At 40.2% G+C, this 13,512-nt stretch overlaps 1 protein-coding gene across 4 annotated transcripts in view; it reads left to right on the plus strand.

Annotated features, from left to right (window-relative positions):
* Nucleotides 1–13,512, plus strand: part of DPF3 (double PHD fingers 3) — a 228,061-nt gene that overhangs the window by 160,323 nt on the left and 54,226 nt on the right. For all 4 annotated transcript variants that reach the window (XM_006130318.4, XM_075927282.1, XM_075927281.1 and 1 more), the window contains exon 7: nucleotides 4,996–5,133. In XM_006130318.4, coding sequence (XP_006130380.1) covers nucleotides 4,996–5,133 — 138 coding nt within the window. The remainder of the gene's footprint in view (nucleotides 1–4,995; nucleotides 5,134–13,512) is intronic.

The raw sequence follows: 13,512 nt of genomic DNA on the forward strand, positions 1-13,512 counted from the left end.
AAGTGGGAGGTGCATGGTAGCAGAGCATAACAACCAACATATAGTTTTATTGCGTTGTAAGATTCTATTCTGATTACAGCTTTGGCAATTAAGAACATGAGAGACCTGTTCTGAGCACAGGAATGGGACTCAAGAATTCATGAGTTCTAATCTAGGTTCTGACAAAGGATCACTCTGCGACTTTGGCAAGTCACTTATCCCCTCTGGGATTCTGTTTCCTCATCTGTTTAATGAGGATAATGCCACACAGGAGCATGGAGAGGATTAATTAGTTAAAGTCTGAAAATCCCTTTGAATATGGAAAACATTATGTAAATGATAGTTTCTATAAAACAGTAATTATTAACAATACCTATCTCTGAACACACTAATAAAATAGGTTCTATCAGGAAAATAAGAATTAGGATCAGAATTAAGAAAATAAGAATAGCTGTACTAGGTGAGACCAATGGTCCATCTAGCTTAGTATCCTGTGTTTTGACAGTGGCCAGTGACAGCTACTTCAAAGGGAATGAACAGAACAGGTAATCATCAAGTGAGCCATCCTGTCAGCGTTTTGGGAGAATCCAGTCTGACAGCCAATTCCTAAAATTCTGAGTTTGTTTTTATTCCAGCATACTTCCAGGGGAGGTAGTAATTGTTTTGTAAGGATAAAAACATAGGACCCCCTTTTCTCCTATAAAAAACCAACTTGCATAGAGACTTGCATCAAGAAAGAAGCTGTGGGTTCAGTCTACAAAATCTGTAGATCAGCTGAGATCCTCTAAACACTCAAGGGATTTATTGTGCCATGTATAGTGGGCCCATTCCCACAGTGGCTTAAAAGTTAACTGGCCTCCTTCATTGTCAAGAATGCCTATTGGTGTCTTTGGAACCCCTTGCAGTCCCCATCATAAAGATTACTCCAGAAAAGAGCGGCAAGCTGCAGAATTTAGAATGGTCTTAGGCTATGATCAACAAATAACTGACAAAAACACTGAAATTCAAATATTGCAGTGAAGTCTGTGAACTGTAGCTGTAGCTCACAAAAAGAGTGTTATTATTTTAAAAATTCCATTTCATTCACATGCACATGAATGGGATAGTACAATTTAAAAATCAAATAGTCTACTATCAACATATCTCTATCTGTCTTTTCTATGATATGTAATAAGAGTCATATAAACCAGATAATTTTACCTTTTAAAATAAACCTTCATTGTACTATGAACCATGTAAGAGTAAGTGTTTTATATATGTCTTATTTGTGTAAAATGTTACAGTTGTGAAGTTTTGTGGTTTGCCGGCCTTTTAGTTTTTGCATCACCAATATGTCCCATGTTCTATGAATGAAGGAAGATCTGGGTGGGAGTTCTTTTCTTTTCTGAAATGCAATCAAAGAGTATCTGGCTGACACTGAATGATGAGAGATCAAAGTTGCATTTCTTCAAGGACCTAAAACACATTTCTTAAAGGACCTGTACCTAAAGAACAGTCTAGTTTATTACTTCCTCCTCTCCCCTCACAACAGGAAATTCAAAGTTAAATTTACACTTAAAAGAAGCTTAGTGGGTTTCACATTTGGATTAATACATTTAGGGAATCCAAAGAACCTTAACTCTCCCACTATATACTTGCTTCTTCATTGTGAGTGTTATTTTTGCATTAAAAGTGTTTTTAAAGGGTTTTATGAAGCCTATGGCTGTTAATTAGGAAAAAAGTTTGTACTGTTACAGTGAGCTTATAATTGCCATCTTTCCATTTTCTCTTCATCTTTTTTCATAAGGGCTATAGGAAGTCTGTGGTCTGTTACTGTGAAAAACTTATATTTGAAGGAGACTCTGTATTTCTGCCTTGCTCTTACAGTGAACCAGTGGCCACAGGATCTGGGCAATGATAGAAGTACAGGGACTCAAACCAAATGTGGGCGTTATTCAGATCTTCCTAGAGTTTGGTTATTTGTATTTAGATTCCCCCCATCTCAACTTCTGTTGCTGTGATTAGGCATTTATATGAATATAGGCTGCAAGTTAAAACTGATACAAAAATGCCTGAGGATAGCTTTGACTTTTCTTATTTTTTAAAAAGAATTGTAACGAAGTTTCCTTGTGATCAGGTTACTTACATTTTGGATTCTGTTGTGCCAAGGAAAAGGGATAGAGACCTACTTTTTAAAAATAAAAGCTTAGCTTTCCCTTCAGTCACATGGCACTCTGTCACAAGCCTACCAGAGCCGATGGGCTGTTCTGATATTCCAGCTGAAAAGTGAGCAAATTCTCAGGCATGCCTTCTACCCCTCCAAGAATTGATCCTATGCACCACGTCTTGCCAAGATCTTTCTATTACACTTAATGTAAAGTTTGTAGAACAAACCAAAAAAAAAAAAAGACTTCAAAACACACCTATTTTTTTTAGTCCCAGATCTTAGAAACATCTTGTTTAATTTCCCACAAATGTAATTAAAATATTTTCTGATAACTACCAAAGACACCTGCGAAATTTGAAGAGGAAAAGATCTTTATTTTTTATTTGAAGAACAAGGGGTTCCTCAGATAAAACAAGGGGTTAAATTTAAGTTGACAGAGGAAAGTCTCTGCCTTAACATAATATTTAAAAATACCAGCAAGAAACATATATAATACTTTCATTAATGGACCAAGCAAATGTAATCTAGTAGTGTCTTTTGGTAACTACCAACCAGGGCTGGACTGACCCTGGTGACTTAAGGTGAGGGAAACCATATCATTTTATCAGTCCCCCGACCCAAGCAGCCTCCTGGGAATTTCAGTGTTAACATTTTAACCTTCTTTCACAACCTTATGCCTTAGATCTAATATGTTTATTCATTTGGTGCCTGATAACCCTTTCAGTTCCATGGACACAATTACCTACCACTGAAGTTAAAGAGACTTACACTGATCTTAATGGCACTCTGATCCAAGTTAATGGCCTCTTTTTATGTAAAGTTAGTCAACATTTTACTGACTCCAATAAAAAATAAAAAATTCTGGTCTCTTTGATAATAGGCCCTTGCTCTTCTTGACACTTCCCTCTCCCCCCACCCCTCCACTGTTGGAACTCTCAGCAAAGTAGGCAAGGCCTGTATGTGTCATACAGACTGAATTCACCTCTCACTTTGGGAGATGGTTCCTCCAGGTTTTGTAGCTAGTATGGTGAAAGTTTGCACTTCTGTTGTCTAAGCTATGTGTTTCCTGCCCATATTGAGGCATTTCTGTAACTTTTTAAATTATTTTATGTATATATTTTATTTTACACATTAACATAAACATTACACACATGCTATCTACCCATACTGAATAAAGAAAAGTAGGCCAAGAATGCCTATCGTTATGAATCAATTATTCTTATTCATATCATGCCATAGATAAGCATGCTTTATACAAACATAAGGCAAGTTGTGTTCCCTAAGGGAGTTTACAAATAAGTTAGAACAAGTGAGATTAAAATTTTACCTCACCAATTTACAGTTTACAATTTCATATAATCTCCTCTTGAATGTGGATCATCCATCTGCTTTTTGTAAGAAACAGCAGAAAAGTTTCATAATTAAACCTGTTCTCTCAGTATAAATGAACAAGTGCTTCTTCAGCTCATTTTGCTGAGCATTAGAACATTGTTGGCTCCTGCATGTGAGGAAAGTGAATGGGATGGGGTCTATTAAGTCTTATCTGTTTAGCCACAATTTGTGGACAGTGCACGGAATGCATGCAGTACCATGTTTGGCCCTGCTTTGCACAACCTGCCACGGTGAAATAAAGTTGACTAGAAACGGCATTGTGTATTCCAGTCAGACAGATCACATGGGTAAGAGGCATTTTCAGAATCGGACTATCAGAACACCTTAGAGGGAATGCTGATAGTAAGAACAGGGTGGAGATCCATAAATTGCTGGCTTCTATTTCCAGTGCTGACACCAACTGCCTCTCTGGCCTTAGTCATGTTACTTAGGGTCCAGTCCTGCAAACACTACTGTGCAAAGTGTGTACTAGCATGGGTAATCCCTGGGGTGAGTGGATTACGTAGAGTAATAAATACTGATCTGGTAATAAGAGCTTACAAGATCTGTCCCTTACTTCTATCCCTCATTATCTTATCTGTAAAATTGTAATAATGATATTTAGTTCAAAAATTGCTTAGAAAGAGAATAAGGAGACATTTTATAACGTGCTTGGAAGATGAGAAGTGCTCAGGGTCAGGCTGTCATTTTCACTAGCAATAGCCTGAATAAAAATATTAAAAAGCGTAAGTATAAGTACTTTTATGCGTGGTTTGAGTCTGTTCTTAAGGTCTGTTGACTTGATGATCAAATAAGTGCATGCACCATTTAAGGGAGGCTTCTCCATCACACAACAATGATATTTACTAGAATACTCCATGCAAGGCTTCATTGGATAGAAGCATCAATGCTTTTATTTCAAAGACCATTCAGTAGTGAGTGATTCCCAACATTTGTGTCTGGATTTAAATCTGGAAAGTAGATCTTTTCAAAATATTTCTCCTTTTCTTGCTGTTAGTAATATTGGTTCCTTCTCCTTGAGATCAGTAACCATGAAACAATGCTGCTTGGTCTGACTCCAATTCCCATTATATCACAAAACACTAACACCACAACTGGTATTTAATTTAGTCTGACAGACAACTTGCTGGTAGTCTCAGTGGACAGGTCAAAGACTGAATGGCCCTGGAGATGGAACAACCCTCTAAACCTTAGAGATGCTCCATCCAGGACAGGGATAGGGACCAATGCTGGTGTAGTGTGTGGGAATCTTGAGTGTGCTGCACATGTTCTGGGGATAAATAGATGACATTATCTTGCAAGGCTGTCAGTGTGTCATCTTTCATCAGCACTACATTCGTGAGGTTTCCATTAACATCCGCAAGAAGGATGTACAGTGAGGGGACTGGGGTATGATGCATTAAAGGCCATTCTCTCTATTACTGAACGTCCTGATATTCCATTCTCTTCTCTCTTCCATCATGTTTCTTCCCTCCCAGTCTGTGGCAAACGTTATAAGAACAGACCTGGACTGAGCTACCATTATGCTCACACTCACCTCGCCAGCGAAGAGGGGGATGAAGCCCAGGAGCAGGTGACACGCTCCCCACCTGTCCACAGAAACGAGAACCACAAACGTGAGTAGTGTTTGCATTAGTCCTCTCTTCTGTCTTTTTTCTGGGTTGTTACCTCTGCTTTCATCTCTGCATTTCAGCACTTTTTATGTTTGTTCTGTTTCTTTGTGAATGAGTGGAACCTGGATGTTTAGTGGAGCTAATCAACTTCAGCTGGCCCAGGTGCTGAACTCATCTAGTCAAGAATTCGATTCTCACTCAACATTAACTCTGCAAGTCACTCTTCCATCACTGCTCCTGTAGGGAGGAGACGGCAAGGAGGGGGGGGGGGGGAGAAGGAATGGGTGCCCCACCTGCCAATCATCAAACAGTAGTTACTGGAGAGGTTAAGAAAATGCACAATTCATGGCAGTAGATCCTCTTTGCTGTTTTCTTTGAGATAAAATCCTTAGTCTCATCTGAGTTTTCTGATATAAAATTCCAAACAAATGCCCAATGATCCCGCATCCCCAAACACCACTTTCTAAATACTGTGTTAATCTGGAAAAGACGGAAGATTAAAAAATTATCTGCACAGATTTGATGGCATGAGAAAGGACAGAAGGGCTGTGCTCTAGTAATCCTAGCACCAATGTAAAGGGAAGATAGTGTGTGTGCTGGCACGGTAAAGCCCATTTTAACCTTTTAAAGGCATAGGACTGGGAGTCCGGAGATCCATATTTTGTTAGTGGCATTGCATTGATTAGCCCTCCTCTGCCTCTGTTTCCCTTGGTGCAAAGTAATTGCCTCCCACTGAGATATATCATATGGTTAAATTAAGTCCATTGGCTGAAAATTTTAGTTCAAAGTAATTATTACTGTTGTTTATTAACAACAGAATGAAATGCTTACCTGAACAAACTACAGGGCAAATACTTCATTTGTATGTCAAAAAGAAAAGGAAGAAACTTGGATTTAGGAAGCCATTCCCTCTTGGGCAGGATAGTCTATAATGGTCTCATGTGGTTGCAAGAAGAGGTTTCCTTTTCTGCAAAGCATCTATTACAAGCCATTGTTAGGCAATCCTTAGATTTCTGTCCCTTTTCCACTCTGCCTGGTAGGTTTTAACATGTTTTGTAAGATGTTTGACTTGTCCAGAAGCAGTTTTGACTTGCTGAGTAGTTGATAAACTTGAACTGCCCATTACTCTATGGAGTTACTTTTCTGGCAGGCTTTAAAATATCACCATCTGGCCGTTATCCCACAGTGAGCTGTAGGAGAGGTTTTTTTTTTTGTTTATTTTGTATGCTCTTTTTAGATTAGTTTTTTTGGTGTCTGAAATAGGGTCTTGTATACTTTCCTACCTGCCAGGGGGGTTGTGAATCTTAATCAATTTGTGTTGATCTTAACCATGCACAGATAAGCAAACAGGGAAGGGCAGTGCCCCTCACCATGCTGGTTGGCACAAGTGACAGGTGCAGCGTAGTTCATGGGGTTTTGAGGTTCAGGGATAGGGAGAAGTGAGCACTGTAAGTGGTAAAATCTCCACAAAAGGAGCTAGGAAGAATGGGATGATATACTTCCTTCATTCCATGTCAGCCAGCAAACCTGGGCCATTGTGGAGGAAAGCACACTTGGTTCTCTGAAAAACAGTGTAGGCAGGAGCTGCTCGGACTTATGCATTGCCTGAGCTCCTGCAGACATTGTGCATGAGGCAGGTGCAATGCCTGCGAGAGAGGCAGCTGGTGTGCAGTCCCCAACATGGAGAGTAGCTTAACGCCACTGTCATGCCCTTTGCATTTGTAAATCACTGTGAGGTTCAGATCCTTGAATCAGTGGCCATTGAGGGTGAGGATGGAAACCATGTAGAAGTGCCATGAGATTTCTGCTAGAGGGAGTCAGAGTAGATAGGGAGGCAACTCTCTGGCCTGGCTGTTTGTTTCCTTTTTCTGTTTGTTGGTTTATGGCCCTGAGCTCAGCTCTTGCATATTCCCTCTTTCACTTGGCAATATTTAATTTATGCTGCCATCCATCTTCCAAGTGAATGCTAATTGTCCACATTGCTAATATACAGTCATTAAACGGTTCCTTTGTACATGGGCATGGTGGGGAGCCAGAGCATCAGATCCTTCCTTTTCCCTAAGTACTGCTGGGCATGTGTTATGAATTAGATTTGACAGGTCTGCTGTGTCACAGGGTCTGGGCTTCAGAAATCCTCTTTGTGTGGGCTTGTGGAGGGAGGAGGGGATGTTAATCCAAACAGCTAATCTGCAACCTACAGAAGAGAAGGGCCAGACATACAGTAAACAGCAGGCACCACTGATTATTTCTTTAGCAGTGTGGCAGAGAAATACAATCAGCCCAATTTAGAAAAGGCAAAGCAAATCCAAGGCAGCCATTTGGAATTTGCAGTGTTGTGGGAGGTGGGGGTTCATGGTCGCGAGGTTCAGGCATTCTGCTCCAGTATGAACTTCTTGCCATTTTATTCTCTCTCCCCATTCCCATTTCTCCTGTATAGTGTCTGCTTGTAGCAGTATCCGCAGTAACAACCACCCTGCTAATGCAGAAGGATCCTCTCTGGATCAGAGCCACTGCCAGAGTCACTTATCGATCCTCTGACTAGTCCCAGCTCAACAGTTGATAGTCTCTTTTCTCTCTCTGTCAATCCTCCTCTGTCCTCACCCCCTCAATCACCCACAGGCCAGCTTGGATGGCTACATATATTTCCTCGCGACCGACAAAAAATTATATAGGAGCAGCCTAATTTAAATTGACTGCCTTCTGATGGGTCTTTATCACAGATCAACCACGCAAATGGGATGTTCCATTTCCTCTGAACCTCTCACTTTCCTCATCACAGTTGTGTGGGTTTGGTTGGTCTTACTCACTAACATATAATTCAGCTTTTCCCAGCTCACTTTCTGACCTTCTCTTTTCCCTAAAACATTGTAGCCTATGTTTTTTAATACAGGCTATGACCATGCAGCATTGGTTTACTGATATGTCATTGCTCACTCCCTTGATATCGGGATGGGGGAGACGTTCCTTCCTCAAGACCCAAACTTGCTTCAATCCCATATCGACTTTTTATCTAGTGTTGCAAATATTTGTCAGCAAGGTTTGAAATAATGAAAAAGAAGCATAGAAAACTGTTTAAAAACCAAGTAAAGCTGAACCCCAAGAATAGAACAAAATGGTTCCACATCATGTCAGACTTCTTTTTCTGCTGTTGTCATTCTTCACTATTTGGCATTGGCAGGATATGAGCTGCGAGTCCGTGAATCTGCCACTGAACACATGTTGCAATATATGTACATCTCATCCTAAAGTTATAGGATGACTTGGGATAGCTGGCACCTGCAGATTTTGAAAGGTTTCTAAAATGGGATTGTTATTAACTTGATATCTGTCTATTTAAATATATGTTTAGATGAATGTGGCATTGTAAAACTCATTTCATTGTGAAAGGAACCAGTAGGTGTATGCTTGTCTGTGAGGGCATGCCTACACTAGGAAATTATTTTGAAATACCTAAATTTGAAATAATAATTCCCGAAATTGAAATAGCATGTCCCCACTACAGGGGAGCCTCGAAATTAGTCTGATTTAGGCTCCATTAATGTGGACATGCTACCTCGACTTAGAGCCCCAGAAAGCACTGGGGAGTATTTACTTCAAATTACTCTGGGGAATAGTTATTTCGAAATAGCAACAGCAGAGTGTCCAGACTAACGCTATTTCCTGAGGAAAGCAGGAATACAGATTCTGATATAACTAGCCTGTTCTTTCGAAATAACGGGCTTGGTAGTGTGGATGTGATACTTACTATTTTGAAATAAGGGGGGTTCAAAATACCTCCCTAGTGTAGACCAGGGCTGAGGCACAAACCTTTTCCTTGTAAATGGGAGTGAATCAACTAAGTGGTACTTTGCTTTTTTAAAACTTAAACATTAGGGTAACTTCGAGTGTTCAGTAAAATTGGGGTCTTATAGCACTATCTAATGTCAGTCATAGTGCGAACAGATGCTATTCAGACTTCATGCACCATGTACACCTCTACCGATAGCACTCTGGATTTGCCACACATTCTGTTAATCCTGCTGGAGTCCAGAGCACACATACAGCTCTGCTAATATGAAGAGTTGACCTGTAAAACCAACTGCTGTATCACTTCAAGGCATCTGCCAATTTTGCCCATTTCTATGGCAATAACTTGTGATGTGGACAAATCTCTATATGAGATATTAGTCAACGGCATTTGTGTATTCTAAGCATAATTAGATACCCAGTCTTCAGAGATGAAAAATTTATGCACTAACCTCACTGTGCTTCCAAGCTGTCCTCCAGCTCCCCTACACAGCCCTTTTTGAAACATTTTTATTTCTATCCAGGCAGGGGGCTAGAGATGAATAAATGACAAGAGCCAGCCCCTCAGTTGGAGATGAACTGTTTGTTCTTCTCCACAAGCAGCATCAATTTGAAAAGCTACATCAGGCCTCCCTTTCTCTGCCTTAGCACTGCTTCTCACTGGGGAAGTGATAGGAGCTACATTTGAATGCAGGAATGCTCCGATACCCACCTTCCTACAGGAAATCCTATAGCGGTGCCTTTTCAGTGAACAGCTGCATATATCCTGATTAGATATCTCATTAGTTCATTCAATTTTTCCTTCTTTTCCTGCATTGTTTTTTTAAAAGAAATGAATGTAAATGCCACTTTAAAAATAAAAGTTGAGGGTGCTGTCAGAATTAGAAGCGGCTGCTGTCATTAAGGTTTTTTAACAGTTCCCATTTGTATCCTCTGTTTTTAGTTAATCATAACTTTCCCAAACATTTACCTTTTGGGCTGACATTTTCCATGCATGAAAGTTGTGGGGAAGTTTGAGGAAAACCTGTTCAGTCATTTTGAATGTTGGGATGGTTAAAAACTATGTTTTCCCCATTATTTAAAATCTTCTTGAGCCCTTAAATGTCTAAGTGCTGAAATTTTGGCAGGAAAGTAGCCTTCATCAAGGAAAAGCAGTTGAAAGTGTTTTGGAGGAAACTGATCCTGATTTGATTGAGTAATTAACCTTTGAAAATCATATTCTGCACCACTACATCTTCCTCAAAAAGCAAGGCTGGCTTAGGTTTAGGTTCTCTATAGAGTATAATTTACACTTTTTTATTATAATGTTTCTCTCTCACCTCTCTACACTTTTCTCCAAAGTAGAATATAAACCCAAGAAAGCTCCCAGTGTTTGGCTGGGCTTGAAATTAGATAATACGAGTCCACACATGCCTCATGGGTGCAGTTTCCATCCACAGATTGTGTCATCTACCTTGTGTTATTCTAATCCAGAGCTCTGCCCTACACTAAAAAACTGGCAGGTCTGTGCAATGAGCCATTCCCTTTGCAATCCACCCCCACGAATTTCTCAATTTCTCATTAAAAACTGGGACTAAGCCAGGTGGAAGTGGGTACATCTCCAGCTGGGAATCCATCTCTTGTTCTGTTAGAGGGTGACTTTTCCTGAGGTATATCTTTTAACTGCTGCTCCCCCGAGCCTTCATTGGTGTATTTTTTTATTTTAATTTCTTGTTTCCTGAGTCTGTCTATTCTCTGTAGATGCATTTGGAACAGCAAAATAAGGGGACATGCTACAATTCCTTACACTTGAGAGATGAAGTAATAACAGGTGGCAAGACCAGAGGCAGTCAGAGCTAGGATTCTGGTTGCTATGGAAACGTGTCAGACCTGCAGAGGGATGAGATCTGTCAGCAGTAGGGGGGCAAAGAGAGCAAGAGAATCACGGTGGCACTTACCCTATAGGTTCAGATTATGTATCATTGAGTTCTCCAAGGGAAGACTTGAAATACACAGGATGGGTTATTGGCTTGCTTTGAACTGAATCAGCAGCCAAATGTTGGTCATAGATGTGAACGGTGGAGAACAGGGACAGGAGGGGAAAGCTGGATAAAAGTCTGAGACAGAAAAGCTTGTAATGTTTTCCAAGAAAATCTATGGGGCTTGTTTCAGGATAAGCTCCCCTATGCTCTGGAATTGTTGGCTTCAAATGGAAGCCAGTGGCCTGATTCAAAGCCCTTTGAATTCAGTAGAAAGACTCCTACTCATTTTTGTGAGTTTTGAATCAAGCCAAAAGTGAATCGGGTGTAGTGGGAACCACCACGCTGTGAAGATTATTACCACCCCTGTTTACCGTGGTAGGGCCAGAGGGTCAACCAGAAATATCCCTCCATTGTGCCAGGTGCTATACAAACACTGAGTGGTATGTGGTTCCTACCCTGAAGAGCTTATAGTGTAAAGAGACAAGACAGATACAGGGTGAGGAAAGGGTTAGAACACATAGGCAGAGTGAACTCTGAGATGACAGCAAATAGAGTGTTCTATTTATTTGTTTATGTGGGTGTGTTAACATAGGCGAGGATAAGACAAATGGAAAGAAAAAAGTTAGGAAGGGAACAGAGCAAGAGTGAAGAGGGTAAGAAAATCTCTTTTTAATGTCATCCATCTAATTTTGAACAATTTCCTGTATTCATTTAAAATAGCATACACCAAAAACCCCAACCTAAAACAAACGCCTTCGTCCTGATTCTCCACTACCTAGCAACTTGAGTGGCCATTGTGCAAAGTGGGTGCAAAATATTACCAAATTAGACTTCTCCACTCATCATATAATAGCATTTTACACACATTTTGCACTCAAGTTGCACAGATATAAGGACTATAACATAGTGCAAGACAATGGACAATTAGGCCCTTTTCTTGTAGTGTTGCCACCCTAGGCATTTAAAAATCCAGAGTCAGGCCCCCAAAATTGAGATTGGCATAAAATCCATGACATTTTAAAAATAAACATGGAGCTCTTTTCTTTTGCCTTCTGGTTTGTGAACTTCTAGGGTGCACATATACAAGTACAGCTGAAACTTTTCTAATTTTGAAATATTCGGATGCATAACAGGGTCAAAACTGCTCTGCAACCATGAAGGCTTTATTCAATGAAAGCCCAGATATTCATATGACTCCAGGAGGCATAGATTTTAAGCCCAAGAGGGATCTCTAGATCATGTAGTGTGATTTTCTATTTATCACAAGCCACCAACACCACCCAGCCATCCATACACTGAACCCAACAATGACATGAGACAAAAGTAATTAAACTCACTCAAGACTAGACTATTATGTGCCATAAGGAGTGAATTGGAGGGACTGAGGTGTACCAGTGCTTGAGACCTAAGTAATGGCAGGGAAATGGTTAAATGAGATATACCCATATAATCCTGGCAAGTGACCTGAACCTCCACACTGCAGAGAAAGGGGAAACTCTACAAGGTCACTGCCAATCTGACATGCAGGAAATTCCCTCCCAGTTCCACATATGACATTCAGTTAGAACCTGAGCATGTGAGCAAGAACCAGGTAGGCAAGTACTTGAGAGAGAGAATACTTAGTGCCACCTCAAACCTCTGGCTCAGCCCACTCAGCAGCTCATCTGTAGCCAGGGCCATCCAGAATGCTTCAGAGAAAGGGGATACAAATATCCCAGAATACATTGGGGTGGGGGAATCCTTTTCTGATCCCCTATCAGTGGCCAGTTGAAATCCTGAAGCATGAGCTTTAGGAAAAAAAGACATAAACTGGAAGTGAGCTTCTTGGCCATTGAGTCCTGCCTCCAACCATCACAAGCAACCCCCTCATTCAACTGCACTCATGCATTTATCCAGTTTTCTGTTAAAGCTTGTTTGCCCCCACAAGCTGGGGCTTTAAAAAAAAAACCACTAAGTATTCCTGTTTAGCCAAGCCCAGCATTTTTAAAAATGTGTTTTGAACTAGAGCCCTATGGAATTTGAAAGTTAATTTTCTGAGGTCCTTTTCTTTTGTTTTTAAACCACATGTATTCAGTGGAGTCTCGTTTTTTTCCCTGCACATAAGCACTTCAATGTCCTGAAAAGAGGTGTATTTTTTAACTGGTGCAAACTCTTCTGCAGACACCCTTAAACCATTTAAAAAATGTCTTGTATTGATTAAGTCAAGTAGGTATATATCTGTATGTAGACAAATCCTTTGTTGAAATGAGAAACTGTGCATGATTTATATGCAGAAGCATGAATATGCACTAATTCATTCATCTGTTCATAAAACTTTTGGGAATCCTGGGGTGAATTTGGAGTTCTGTCGTGTTCTGTGGATTTACAATTTCCTATTTTATATTTCTTCCCCTGTTGGTGTTTGGAAGATAAGTGATAGGTAATACTGGCTAAGACTATGATTTTGCCTGCGGGTCTGTTAGCAGAGACTCTATATATTTGGGATTCAGTATGGACACACGGATTGCTAGCAGATTCCAGTGCAGGATTAGGTTCTAACTGATTATACAAGAAAACAGTGAGATTTACTGTGTATAAAGTGATGTCAAAGGGACAAAGTACACAAGCTAAAGAGAGACAATGCTTTTCTCATTTT

The sequence above is a fragment of the Pelodiscus sinensis genome, chromosome 4 (genome assembly GCF_049634645.1).
Source record: "Pelodiscus sinensis isolate JC-2024 chromosome 4, ASM4963464v1, whole genome shotgun sequence".
Taxonomy (NCBI): domain Eukaryota; kingdom Metazoa; phylum Chordata; order Testudines; family Trionychidae; genus Pelodiscus; species Pelodiscus sinensis.